Source organism: Nannochloropsis gaditana, assembly GCF_000240725.1.
Source record: "Nannochloropsis gaditana CCMP526 unplaced genomic scaffold scaffold777, whole genome shotgun sequence".
NCBI lineage: Eukaryota > Eustigmatophyceae > Eustigmatales > Monodopsidaceae > Microchloropsis > Microchloropsis gaditana.
Window position 1 is genome coordinate 1 of NW_005803176.1, and position 13296 is coordinate 13296.

General features: G+C 52.9%; 4 protein-coding genes across 4 annotated transcripts; 2 read left to right on the forward strand and 2 right to left on the reverse strand.

The window, feature by feature from the left end:
* Window positions 1–1054: 1054 nt before the first annotated feature.
* On the reverse strand, window positions 1055–2388 carry NGA_0477601 (aquaporin sip1-2). Its single transcript, XM_005853697.1, has 4 exons — window positions 2183–2388; window positions 1685–1978; window positions 1485–1601; window positions 1055–1400 (listed from the first exon to the last, which is right to left on the reverse strand). The coding sequence occupies exons 1-4, from the start codon at window positions 2339–2341 to the stop codon at window positions 1278–1280; spliced, it is 693 nt and encodes a 230-aa protein (XP_005853759.1). The 5' UTR covers window positions 2342–2388; the 3' UTR covers window positions 1055–1277.
* A 1136-nt stretch (window positions 2389–3524) lies between these two features.
* NGA_0540020 (proliferation-associated protein 2g4) lies at window positions 3525–5686 on the forward strand (the record flags this gene model as incomplete). The annotated part of the gene is made up of 6 exons (XM_005853699.1): window positions 3525–4012; window positions 4137–4335; window positions 4473–4594; window positions 5011–5095; window positions 5193–5322; window positions 5498–5686. The coding sequence occupies exons 1-6, from the start codon at window positions 3577–3579 to the stop codon at window positions 5684–5686; spliced, it is 1161 nt and encodes a 386-aa protein (XP_005853761.1). The 5' UTR covers window positions 3525–3576.
* Window positions 5687–6425: 739 nt separating this feature from the next.
* On the forward strand, window positions 6426–8091 carry NGA_0477401 (mosc domain protein). The gene is made up of 7 exons (XM_005853696.1): window positions 6426–6566; window positions 6657–6875; window positions 6971–7123; window positions 7221–7302; window positions 7376–7478; window positions 7573–7743; window positions 7878–8091. Exons 1-7 carry the CDS (start codon window positions 6471–6473, stop codon window positions 8005–8007), a joined length of 954 nt encoding a protein of 317 aa, XP_005853758.1. The 5' UTR covers window positions 6426–6470; the 3' UTR covers window positions 8008–8091.
* On the reverse strand, window positions 8081–12456 carry NGA_0477710 (uncharacterized protein; the record flags this gene model as incomplete). The annotated part of the gene is made up of 7 exons (XM_005853698.1): window positions 8081–8947; window positions 9035–9515; window positions 10343–10511; window positions 10640–10751; window positions 10869–10965; window positions 11049–11894; window positions 12121–12456. The coding sequence occupies 7 exons, from the start codon at window positions 12454–12456 to the stop codon at window positions 8277–8279; spliced, it is 2712 nt and encodes a 903-aa protein (XP_005853760.1). The 3' UTR covers window positions 8081–8276.
* Between the last annotated feature and the right edge of the window lie 840 nt (window positions 12457–13296).

Consider the following 13296-nt stretch of genomic DNA (forward strand, 5'->3'; position numbering starts at 1 on the left):
ACCTTTTCACACCTGCACCTTCGCACCTTCGCACTTTTTCGAAGGTGCGTGCCTTCCCAGCTGTTGAGGCCACTCGCGCGGAGGACGATTACCGCGCAAATGGGATTAACAAATATTCCTTAGAACCCACGGCTATGTACAAGCACAAGACCCATGTTGCGGAAGAACCCCTTCTATGACATGACGAAAAAGACCTCAACGACATCTTCTGCATGAAATGCGATGTCATGATCAGGAACGGCGGGCTTTCCCACGTTAAGGACCATCATAGAAGGCACCACAGTCGCTGCGATGAATCAACGACAGACACCGGTATTGGCTCGGTGCAGCTCAAGATGACTGACACGGACCCTTACTCGGCCGAAATACAGGGGCCGTTCCTAATCATGACATCGCATTTCAAGCAGAAGATGTCGTTGAGGTGTTTTTCTTCTATCGACATGTCATAGAGGGGCTTCTTCCGCAACCTATGGGTCTTACGCTTGTCCATAGCTGTGGGTTTTCAGGAATCTTTGTTAAACCTGTTAACGCGGTAATCGTCCTCCGCGCGAGTGGCCTCAACACCCCCAGCTGCCTCTCCAGCCTCAGCTGAGGCTGATGAGGCGAGGCGCTGGACAAAGTTGAGATTCCGGTTAAAAGTGACATTCTGTGGACACTTAGAAGCAGAAAGTATATGACTGATGGTGAATATACGGTGAATAAAGGAAGGGGGTCACGTTGGTTTCTTACCCACAACGTTGTGGAACTCTGTAAAATGGCCGCAAAGCTGGAAAGGGCAAAAAAGTTGCGCACCTTGCCATCAAAATGCACCACTGCACCTTTTATGGCGCGTCCATTCCCTGCCCCCTGGTCCCTAGGTTGTCATTTGCGCTCTCTCGACCTGGTTCACCCAATTCATCGCACTACAACCATTTCACAGTCTCGTTATGTTACAAAGGAAAAAAAGACCTGCTACCCTTTCGGAGCCTTCTTTCGGATCAGTAACGACACATAAGATTCAACCCTCTCGGAGATGAAAGTCTCACCCCAGACGTGTAAAAAAAAAATCAACATACTGGCGTATCAATGGTGGACTTTCGTCTTACATCATTTAAATTTATCACGCTCTCTATATATAACGAATTTTCAGGCGCCACCTGCAGCTATTGCACTCCGATTGGGCTGCCGGTCTGAGCCAATATGGCTCTGATGGTGACGAGATATATCCCGAAGTCCTCAAAGGCTCGCCATCGCCGCGTTCAACCCGCAATATTCTCTCACTCTTTTTCACACCACACTTAGTCCGCTTTGTTTTTCTTTCTTTCGTCTAAAAACGAGGCCTGAAACACAGCGAACAGGACTGTCGCCAACACAGCACCCACAGTCGGCGCGATCCAATAAACCAGATAGTGGTCGAATGTCTGAAAGGAAAGGAGAGAACGCATAAGCCTCAAAAAACGCATGGCCCGAATTGGTAATGTGAGGGGCAGTTACAGAACGCTGACCTTGTAGGCGTCGCTCTGCACAGCCCATCCGAAGGCAATCATCGGATTCATAGCAGGGCCAGTGTAAGGAGTGCCTGCGACGATAAGGCACCGAATTCCTGCTGCAATAATCGGGCGCTGTGTGTTTTGATCATGGAGTAAAGACGAGAGCTTGTTACGTAGAAAATCTTGGCAATGACTCGGGAATCTCCAACCCGTACCTGACCGGGGGCACCGATGATGGTGATGGCGAGATAAATCAACGTCAGGAGGGCAAATGTCAAGGTGAACTCTGCCAAGGCCCCAGTGGTGGTGCTGACGCCGTCCTGCAAACAGGGTCCCCCCACACCGACGTAGCTGGGGCTGAGTTTTTGGAGGAGGGGGTAGGCGACCACGCCCGCTGCCAGCTGTGCAAGGATTCGGACGATGGCGCCGGGAAAAGAAATGGCTCCATGCACGAACATAGCCACTGACACGCTGGGATTGACTTGGGATCCACCTGAAACGATGTCGCACTAAGGGAGTAGGAATAAAGGGTGTGGGATTGCCTTCCTTCACATCCTTGTAGCTTTATCAACAATATGCCATGCTTCCGATTGACGGCACTGTAACGGATGGTATTTCTCTTCGGAGAGTAAATAAGGCTTAAGACGGACGTGCCCTGACATCTCGCAACCTGCCTTCTATTTTCCTCCCCGACAAGGTCCTTTCGCCCTTACCAGCATTACGAAGAAAAAGTGAGCCACCCAGGCAGTCCAAGTGTCCCCCAAAACACCCACAAATGGCCACAGCACCAAAAACATGAGAAGGGCACCAAAAAACTCTTGAATGGCTGCACCCACCAGCTGTCGGGGGGATTCCACTGTCTGGCTGCCCATCCTGTCCGGGTGCCTGTTGAAGTGCTCCTCGATCTAGTGCTGCTGCTCGGATGGGGAAAGTCAACAAGGGGTGTTTTGAAGCAAAATTGGACATTAGGCCATGTTCTATTTCAAGATTACGTGGCAACGGTATCTGGGAATCTCGGTTTGACAAAAAGGTAGGGTGCTGCTGTGACGCCCGCCTAACCCCAGATTGATGACGATAAGCGCAACCACGCAGCCGCAGGAAGCTGGCTTGCCATCGATCCCACGAACCCGCTTCTCGTACACGACGTCAATCCACAAAATGACAATGATGGATGTCCCTAACGCGGCAAAGATCCCTGCCGGGCGGCTGCCTCATTAGCGGGCCGGGGGCGGGTGATGGTATCTTCACTCGCCGAGAAAGGGGCAGACAGGGGCCGCTGGCCGCACGTCCGCCTCAAGACTCGGGGGTCTCTTCCATGGGCTTTTGAGCGGGCCCGCAAGCAGCAAAAAACCTCCTCGTCTCCAATACGTTTGTGCTTGATTTTAAAGGGCCCTTCATGCCTACGGAAGTGCAGGTGGGGGATGCTTGAGGAGCAGCAATGGGCTTTTCGCCGCCACACCGTGGCACTCTTTCCGTGGGAACTTGTTGATATCAGCCCCTGACCACATACATGTTCTCCAACTCATTCGTTCTCAGTTGATTCATGGGACTTGCAGCGGAAAATCATTCTCAAGCTTCCATCGGACCCAGAATTCTGCGAGCAATGGTTGATCCCGGCGCGCTTTTCCCTCATTGTGTAGCGGGAGGTGCTTCCACGTTTTGGGCCCTTTCACTTCCACCCCTGCGCACTTTTTGTCAAGATGGCATTTATCTGAACTTACAAGATGAAATATGATGCCAGATTTATGGAAACGGAGAACCTCTCGTCGGTTGTGTTGTCAGTCGGTCGTGTTATCCGCCACCATGGAGGGGTTCCGTACTTGTTGTCTGGCGAGTAGAAAGTTTCCGCTGCCAAGAAGTGCAAATTATGCCACGAAAGCACGATCATCGGACACAACATATGGCAGACCTAGCGGTCTGACCGATGCTCTTCATCTGAGAGGGTGGTATTGATCACGGTTGCGAAATAATATGGAAAACTTCCCGGTGATGGGATGTCGCAGTGAGCTGTCTCCGATCACCACACTCACACTCTTATCGCCCTGTCTTCTTCACATAGGCCGACTTCGACTGAACACTCAGCGCCGGGCCTTGTCAGCAGGAGGCCATGTCAAGCTCAGAGTCTGGAGATGATCTTAACGTGAAGAAGGCCCTTGGGGAGGAGGAGGAGGACGCCGACGACACGCTCGCGAACGCGGACGTCAGCACCAAGTATCAGGAGGCTGCGAAAATTGCTAATGTAGCGCTTGACGTTGTCCTGTCAAAGGTAGAGGTTGGCAAGACCCCTTTAGAGCTCAGTCAGGCAGGAGACGAGGTGATCGAGGAGAAGTGTAAGAAGATTTTTACCAAGAAGGTAAAAGGCCGTACCATTGAGAAAGGTGTCGCTTTCCCAACCTGTGTTTCTATCAACGAGTGCGTATGCCACAACTCTCCGCTTGCATCGGAGGCGCAAGAGCCCTTGAAGGAGGGCGACCTGGTCAAAGTCGACCTGGGTGTGCACATCGACGGTTTCGTCTCCGTTGTGGCCCATACGGTTCGCGTCGGTACGTGGTTGGGACGCAAGAAGACCATGGGAAGAGCTGGAGGATTTGTGCTATCTTTACTTGGTCTCCTTTTTCTACCCTCACCCCCTCGTTACCCGACACACATGCATGCACGGCCGTCCAGGACCCGCACCAACCGCCGAGGAGCCCATCAAGGGCCCAGTGGCAGACGTCTTCCTCGCAGCCTTGACGGCGTCGGAGGTGGCGATCAAACTTATCAAGCCCGGAAACAGCAACAAACAAGTCACGGAGGCCATGGCCCGGGTGGCCGAGGCTTTCGGAGTGAACGCCATGCAGGGAACCTTGATGCATCAAATGAAGCGGTGCGCGTTCTAGGAGGGCCTGAAAGGGCAGAGAGGAGGAGACTGTTTCGGTTTGACTTCCTCGTTCAGACTTTGCCACTGCCGTCTTTCCGCCCCCGCCATCCTCACGCGCCCTCCCCTTTACCCCCCCACCCAAGGTACATTATCGACGGGAACAAGGTAATCATCCTCCGCGAGGATGTGGACCAAAAAGTGGACGACGTCGTCTTCGAGCAGGGGGAGATCTACTCCGTGGACGTTGCCTTCAGCTCCGGCGAAGGTGCGTGTGGGTACGAGATTCTGCCGCGTTGTGTTGTGCGGGAGACCCCTTGTCGCGAGGCTCCTTCTGGCAGCTCAGTTTTCGGGCCCCGCGTCCGAAGACGCATGAGTATCTACAGCCTTCCCTAGCCTCGAAGATCGCTTGACGGTCTCCGTCACTGGCGCGCATTTGGTAATCCTGCATGAGGCCTCTCTCGGAGGCCCCTGAAATCGGGTTCGCTGGCGCGCTGGACACACCCTGGTCCTTGCCCTACCTCCACCTGGAGTGCAGCGACTGGGCGTTACTGCACGTACTTAACCTTGTCTGGCTCTGCCTGGACGCTTATGTTTTTGCGATTGGCCGTCATTCTCGAGCTGACTTTTCGGCTCTCATTCACTCACACCCTCCCCTCCTACCCTCCGAACACTCTTTCGCAGGCAAACCCCGCGAGGCAACAAGCCGAACGACTGTGTTCAAACGGGCCGTGGATGTCAGCTACCGACTGAAAATGAAAGCAAGCAGGTAAAAAGCGTCACGGAACGCGTGCAAGAAGGTGTTATGGAACGAATTGGGCTTGGATGTAGAGGCCTGCACAAGCTGACACCCCGCACAATGACAGGTATGTCTTCAACGAAATGAACCATCGATTCCCTACGCTGCCCTTCACGCTACGGGCACTTGAGGACGAGAAGCAGGCGCGTATGGGTGTTGTAGAGTGCTTAAAGCACGATCTCCTGCATCCTTACCCGGTGAGTTTGGAAGAGGGCCGTAGGCGCGTGGAACATAACATGTAATATCAGGAAAAGTCAGGGCTGTGAAAAAGAAGCTGCCTTGTTCCTTCTTTCGCCCTTCAAATGTGCCCGCCATTCTTCACAAACACAGGTTTTGATGGAGAGACCAGGAGATATTGTCGTTCACTTTAAGGCCACGATTCTGCTCCTGCCATCGGGAACGGCCAAGGTTACAGGCTTGCCGTACAGCACTGTTGGCTTTGTGTCTGACAAAGAATTGCCTGAAGACATCAAAGCAATTCTAGCGACATCCTCAAAGACAAACCAAAAGAAGAAGAAGAAGAAGAAGGACAAGGCGGCTATGGATGTTACGGCTACGTGAAGGCGCAGGAATCTCTTGCTCACCTAGAAATAAAGAGGGGTCATCGAAGTTTGTCGTCGGATGACAACGGCAATAAGTAGGGAAGTTTCTGTGCTATGTGGCATAAAATTTCTTTCAAAAGGTTAAAGTAGCTTTGAGCTAAATAGCATAGCATATCGCGATCAGGGTCAACGTAACACGGAGACGACAAAGTGCGCGTGCTCTTTTGAGGATGATCTTGGGGCAAGGTATGCAAGGATTGAAGAAATGCGCATGCGTAATTTATTAGATTTTCAAGTTTACTATTATCATATGCTTTCGTCGTTTGCTTTATTTTTGCGTTTTTTCTCATGCTCGCTTTTTGCTCTGAAGAGATCCAGGCACGGCAAGTAACTGTCATGACTGTAACATGACAAGAAATAAACGATATAAACTGACAAGATACACTTCATGATTCTTTTCTTACCATAAAGCTGTAACTTTATCCGCAATTCCCGCCGTACAGAGAAGCGGCGCCGATGTTCCTCTCCCCCCCCCGGCTTCGGACGCGTCGCGAACTTCAAGGTAAGCCCCAGACGATGCCATCCCGACGGGCTGATTTACCCCTGACTGTCGCACCTTAATCTGTACTGATGGGCTTCGCGGGGTAATGTACGCGCGGTTGCTTTCCTTTTTTCCACTTCTACTCGGTACTCGAAGAAGAATAAAAATTGTTTATTCCCCGTAACGCTCTGTGCGTCTTCCAACATCCCGCCCCATTCAGAACACCGGCAGGAGCAGGCCTTGAGGGTGAATTACAACTCATATGGAGCACAACATAGGCGTGTGGGCTTTACTAGCCGCAGCAACTGGAGGCATTATATATGTGGCTTATAAAGGAAATTCAAGGATTGTCTGGAAGGTAAGACTTATCGTGACTGAAACTTTAAGGCACATAATATGGCTGTTGTGCTAGTCCTCAAGCTCAATTTCACCTCTTACTGAATGCCAGTACAAGCAGGGAGAAGAAGCTGGACGAGTTGTATCGCTACATATCTACCCTGTAAAATCTTGCCGTGGGATTGACGTAGAAGCCTCCCTGGTTGAGGCCAGGGGCCTAGTGATGGACCGCCTCTGGATGGTCGTGACTTCGACAGGGGCTTTCCGGTCACAGCGACAACTTCCAAAAATGGCCCTGATCCAGCCAAATCTACCCTCATCATTCTCTGCGGTAAGATGGCAAACGTGTCATCCGGCCTTCGTGCTTATCCAGCCACATTTTTGTTGGGGTTAATAAATTTATCCAAAAACATCATTATCCTTCAGCCTTTGGAGATGAATGCGCCCGGCATGCCAACGTGTGTGGTTCCTGTCAAGACGTCTGGCAAACGAATGAGCGTGCGAGTATGGGGGGATACATGTCAAGGCTATGATCAAGGCGATGACATTGCTGGGTGGTTGACTAAATTCTTGGAGGAGGTACGTGAAACAATGTGCAAATTTAGAAGCGTTTTGAGCTTTCTCCGGCCTCGCTCAACACTGCCTGCCCTATCTATTCTATAAATTCTATATGTAGGAGGGTTTGAGACTCGTACGCATCGATGAGAAAGAGCGCCGACAGGTTGACCTTGCTTTTGCGACGCGCGGCGCCATCACTGGTATGTCTCAGAGAGCTCGTCCTCTTCAGACGTCGTGTCGTCATTCCCCTCCGTCTTCCCCTCCCTGTTGCAGGTTTTGCCGATGGGTTTCCTTTCCTTATGACAAATCAAGCCTCCCTTGACGACTTGAACTCTCGGCTGGCATCGCCGCTTCCCATGGCACGATTCCGTCCAAAGTGCGTCCTTTTAGGTCGAGCAAACTACTCGTGCATATGATGCATGCTAATGTTATGAACCGCTACAAATTCATCGATTGTATTCCCTTTACAGCATCGTCGTGAGTGGCCCTCCCGCTTTTGCCGAAGATGGTTGGGGCAAGATCAAAATCGGCGATCTGCGTCTCCGCGTTGTGAAGCCCTGCTCGCGTTGCAAGGTCCCCAACACAGACATCGAGACTGCCGAGGTGGGGGTTGAGCCCGGTAACACACTTAAAACATTCAGGTACGCGGAGATTGAGGGGCTTGAGTGGACCAGGGGAGGGCGGAGATATCGATGAATTTGAGGGAAGCGCCCAGTGGAGGCGGCCACGGTCGACCAGGATGGCGTTTCAGAGATTCTCATGCGTACCATAACAGGACCGGGGCTTTGCTGGGCATCGACATTGGTGGCAAGAATGAGGTTTATTTCGGACAAAACCTACTGCACGATTCTCCGAAAAAGGCGAGCTTCCTCTCTGTGGGAGATCCCTTGACTATATTCGTATGACATGTAGAGAAGGGCGAACCTATTTTCCATCGCAAAAACCTTATTGCACGAGACATACGAAGAAGATGAAAAAACCGTGCATTACTTGCATCTCGGACGCTTTTGCGACTTCTTTCTTTGTGCGATGCTCACGTCCACTTCAACGGCCTGCCTACTTCTGCGTGAGGGGGCCTGTCCCCTAGTGGTCACCTCATCCTCCTTACATCAGTCGCATACATCCACCTAACACGAATCTCAAGATGGAGATGAAGACCGGAGCATTTTTTCCATCACTTCCCGGCGCCCCCGAGGCGCAAAGCCTGCAGAATGCGCCCGCCGCCCGGAGACGGGTGCGTGCCTTCCACGAATTGTCCGAGCTGAGCTTGGCTGTTGGCCTGTGCGAGCTTGACGAGGATATCTTGTGCGGCCTTCCAGTTCTCCTGCTTGCCTGACCAGGTCTTGAGGGTGGACGATTGGAGGGCCCGGCCATAGGAGAAAGTCAAGCTCCAAGGAGCATCCGGGTATTCTTTTTGGAGCTGTTGCAAATTAAGGGTCGCCTCTTCCTCACCCATACCCCCGCTTAAGAAGTGGATCGATGGCACAGCAGGAGGAATACTTCGTTTCATGACCTGCACAGTGTATTTGGCCACCTCCTCTTTGGAAGCGATGGGTGCGTCAAGGCCGGGCAAGATCATATTAGGCTTGAGCAGGATGGCGTCGAGCACGACATCGTAGCGATTGAGCCAGTTCATGACGATGGAGTTCACACGCTCTGAAATGAAGGCGGTCCGCTCGATCGAGTACGCCCCCGGGCCCAGCGTGACCTCCGGCTCCACGATGGGAACCAACCCGTTTTCTTGGGCTATGGCAGCATACCTGGCCAAAGCATGCGCGTTTTCCCAGATCGCTTTCTCGCTCGGCAGATCTCGGTCGTCCACTTTGAGGACCGCGCGCCATTTTGCTGTTGATGGCCAGAAATAGCAATTTTGTCAGTATCCTCGTCGACATGATTCTCGGGCGAACAACCTCCTCTGCCACCCGGACCTACCGAAACGGGCCCCCTGCTTGTAATAAGCCTTACAACGGTCTCCGAGACCGTCCAATCCTTGTGTGGCTGTCTCTCCATCCGTACCGAACATGTTTTGCAAGCCTGTGTCAACCTTAATGCCAGGAATAATGTTCTGCTCGGCGAGGACGTCCACGAACGGCTTGCCCTCCGCCGTCTTCTGGTAAAGCGTCTCATCAAACATGATGGCCCCCGAAATGTACTGGCCCAGACCTGGGGCAGTGTACAGAAGTTCGCGCCACTTTCGGCGGTTCTCTTCGGTATTCTCGACTCCGACAGCCTCCAGACGTTTGCCTGTCGTCGCATTACTTTCGTCACTGGCAAGTATCCCTCGGCCGCGGCCGCCAATCTTACGTGCATTAGCCTTCAGCTCCTCCATGTACGGGTTCTCCTTTTCCGCGCGGCTGACCATCTTTAAGGCTGCGAAGCGACCTCGCGTTTTAATAGGTGTCGCATTGAGCACCTTTTCGAGCATGTTTCCAAAAAAAGAGGCGTGATAAAAGAGATGAGATAATGAATGTATGCTTTTGAGCATCTTACGCGCTTACCTGATTGAGCGGCACGAATGCAGAGCAAGTTGTGACCAGTGAGGCCAAAAGGAGGGAGCTGAAGATTTTCATGGCTTGACAAAGCTTCAGTTTTTTTGCTTTGGGAAATGTGAATTGCGAGGTTGTCAGACAGCGTAGCGACGGTCGGATCGGGCGTTGCAAGGTAATCAATGGAAGTCGAATAATAGTCACATAGATATACATTCCACCCAGACCAATTTTTTCAATCTATTGGTCGTTGGGCTGCACAATTTTGCTATACGACTGAACATTTGGTGCTTGCTTACTTCGCCATGGTCTGGATCCGGGGAGACCGCACATGTCGAAACCCGTCCAAACCGGTGACAAGCGAGGGGGCCTTTCCCATCATACGGACCCAGCCGAGAGGGGGAAATGCTGCCGGCAAGAGCGAAAAAGAAATAAGATTTCTTTCGAATATGTCCATTCACTTTCTTTTTCTAAATTTCTCTCATGTTCATGTACAAAGTGTGCTTTCCACTTCTAGACTGGTATTCTTGCCAAGACGGTTATGTACTTGTCGAGTGAATGGTGCTTCAGCATGCTTTGCGAGACAAATATGTCGTGAATTTGCCATAGTACGTCCTCGCGAAGATTACCTCGCATAACCTGATGTAGTTGTTAGAATGTTTTCTTCGTCAAAGAGGTTTAGTGGAGGTGCAGACACAAATAAATGTGGACATGGGCCCAGATTCTTCAGATCGCTCTGGTGCATGTTACACACCTCCTTGATTGTCGCACCGCCGTGAAGCTTTCGGGGCTTGATGTAGTAGACCCTACCGGGTAATGTAAGCGCCTCCATCCCCCCCTCGTCCTCTTCTTCTTCCTTTTTGGTGACTTGGTGCGTCACTACCTGTTGTAGAGTTGCTCCCACGACGCCCTTCATCCAACTCCTGTTACACCCGAATCAACGTGCGGATGGCGAGGGTTTTTAAAGCCCTTCAAGACAATGGCCATCCAAACAGAGTACTGTTTTGAAGCCAACAATCGCGCACTTCCCACATTCTACCGGCCTTCATACCTGGCATAGTCGAAGTAGATGCCTGTGGCGTCCCCTTCCGAGACATAGTCTAAGAGTCGCTTTTCAAGGCGCTTGATGGAAAGGGCCGTGGCCCGAGGCATCATATCGTCGCCTGCGTGAGCGTCCAGAACCAGCAACCGACGCCAAAAGGGATGCACGTGAGAAGGGCAGAGGGAGCGTGCATGCAAGGGACGCCTCATGTACGGTCATCATGTGAGCCCCGACTCACCCAGTATGAAGGATGTCGTGAAGCGGCGCAGGCCTCGGATATTTTTGGAAATGCAGGGCGAGGGGGCGAACACGAAAGCAGTCACGTTGTCGTGAGCCTGAGAGTAGGCGGGGTGGTAGGACAGACCAAGCCATCAGAGACAGACGACGAACCTGGAGGACCCGAACGCCACTCACTTACCAGGCCCGTCGCTCCTCGCAGCGCCTGGGGCCACGAAGACGTCGGTGAAGTGGGAGCCGGCGAAGGCGCGGGAGAGATCGAGGCCTCCTTGGCCCCGTCCTGCCCCTCTGCCTCCCCCTCGTCGGGCACGGCCACTCCTGCTCGGGCCCCTCGCCCCCGCCGCGTGTGACTGCGCCTCGTCGGTGGCGCGGGCACAGCGCCCTCCACAAAAATAGACCCGTCCAAAACGCCTGCCACTAGAGCGCCCACACTGCCGCCCAGCGAGAACCCCACGACATGAAGCGCGTAGCCGGGGCAAGTCTCCCTTAGAGCGGTGGTCAGGACCGCTTTGACACGCTCGATGACAGTAACTGCCGCCGCCCATAGGCGTGGATTCACCATCATGGATCGGCGCAGGAGGCCTCGCGGACGCAAGGGCACCGTCAGGGAGGGCGCTCGCAGGACATCGAGCCTCTGGGCCCATGTCAGGGAGTCACCCACGGAGAGCGTCAGTCTCCGGCTGTCTCGGTCCACAAGCAGAAGGAAGCGGAACGTTCCCCCTTCCACCGATAGAAAGTCCTCCGCCAACACCTCCTGAGTGCTCTGCAGCTCTGATACCATCGTCAAGGCCTCTCTTCGGCCCACTCCGTCCGCCGACAGCTCCGCTAGTTCCGAGCTATACACCGCCTCCTCCAGAAGTTTGGCCTTGCGGAATGCCTTGAGCCGCATCTCTTTCTCAGCCTTGCTGGCCCGGCTGTACTCCAGCCGGCTCCAGGCCGTGACCGGGGGCCGAGGGTGGCTGTAAGCGTAGAGGCTGTGCGCTGCCCCGTCCATGGTCTTGAGGGCTTGCTGGGAAGATGCCACCACCTGACAGCGTCCAGTAGAAAGCACAAAGAACAAGAGGAAGAGGTGAGTCGAGATGCCGGTGCCGCAAAAGCCTTGGCCGAGAGAGGAGGAAACAACCGGGCAGACGTTCAAACCATGGCACGCCGATGCGACAGCATCGTACGACAGCTTTGCCTCGATGCTGCAGCTCGAAGTTCAACCAATACCCCCAAAAATTGAAGCACATAAATTTAATATGCCCACTCACTTTGAAAGCCCGCTCGATATTGGGCGGGCCGGCGCCCTTGAGGTCCGAGTCAGCGCTGCGGTCGAGCCACTCCGACAGGATTTGGAAGGGGCTTGAGTCTGTCCATGGAGGATGAGAGGAGACGGCTCCCGCAGTCGATATAATCAAAATGACTCCAACAGCCACTTGCACGAGCGACGCCGACGATAATCCCGTCACGCGTGTAGATGAGAACCTCCCCCTCCGCCGCGCGCTGCTTCGGCCCCCCAAGCCCTCCGCGTCTGTGATCCCTTCAGCGGCCACTTGCCGCGCGACAAAGAGATTCCCTTCCCCGCGCCAGTGTTGGCTGTGCTTCATCCCTGGGAGATTATTGCGAGTGGTTGAGGCCAGCTGTGAGTGAAGCAAAAGCTGTGTCCAGGTGTCCCAGACGATGACGACCATCATTTCGCTCTCGCCGAGGCGCGACTCTGATTGCACTAACTTCCATTCAGGCAAGCAAATTTATTCCCAAACCAGCACGGAAAGCCAGCTCTGCGCGATCGTATGCATCGTAAGCCATGGGAAACGTGAGCCAGTCACTGCGGGAAAGGTAGGTGATAAGGCTGTAGGATTCGCAGAACAGTGCACCATGCTACTATGGTCATGGGCCGACTGACATTCTCTCACTTTTGGCTATGTTTTAAGTCGTTTAGCAACCCAAAAAATCAATTCTACACAAATCAGGTATAGGACGACTTTCGAAGACGCTGTTGACGAAATGTCGATCGCTCAAAAGAAAGAAATGCACAGAGACTTGCAGCATCAGGTAGATCAAGCATTCCCCCGTGTTTTTTTCTTGTCCTCATATTTATATGCGAGTATACGCCCTTTCTTCTCGAAGGCTTTATTACTTCTCCAACTTGAGAGCGAGATCTTGCGAATTCTGACAAAATTATCAGAGGAAGAAGCCAATCTGAGGAGACGCGAGGTAGGAGAGTTTCCCAAATTACCTCATCTCTTCTAGGAACCCGCTTCCATGATTTGTGACGAGTGATTATCCTTCATGATATCTCCTCAAGTACCCTTTGCGATGTTTCCGCCCAATAGGAATTTCTTGAGCTTCGGCGCCGGGCTTACGTAAAGCGCCTTGATACCGCATCCGTCGAGGAGCAGAAGAAAAAGAGGGAGGAGGAGGAGGAGGAGGAGGAGGAGGAGGAG

Bases quoted from the DNA above. Each gene is read 5' to 3' on its own strand.
- NGA_0477601 (XM_005853697.1), bottom strand. From the start codon at position 2,341: ATGGGCAGCCAGACAGTGGAATCCCCCCGACAGCTGGTGGGTGCAGCC. The intron at 1,602-1,684 runs GTACGGGTTGGA...CAAAACACACAG, and splicing joins TCATCGGTGCCCCCGGTCAG to CGCCCGATTATTGCAGCAGG. The intron at 1,401-1,484 runs GTCAGCGTTCTG...CTTTCCTTTCAG, and splicing joins TGCAGAGCGACGCCTACAAG to ACATTCGACCACTATCTGGT.
- NGA_0477401 (XM_005853696.1), top strand. From the start codon at position 6,471: ATGGAGCACAACATAGGCGTGTGGGCTTTACTAGCCGCAGCAACTGGA. The intron at 7,303-7,375 runs GTATGTCTCAGA...TCCCTGTTGCAG, and splicing joins GACGCGCGGCGCCATCACTG to GTTTTGCCGATGGGTTTCCT. The intron at 7,744-7,877 runs GTACGCGGAGAT...GTACCATAACAG, and splicing joins AACACACTTAAAACATTCAG to GACCGGGGCTTTGCTGGGCA.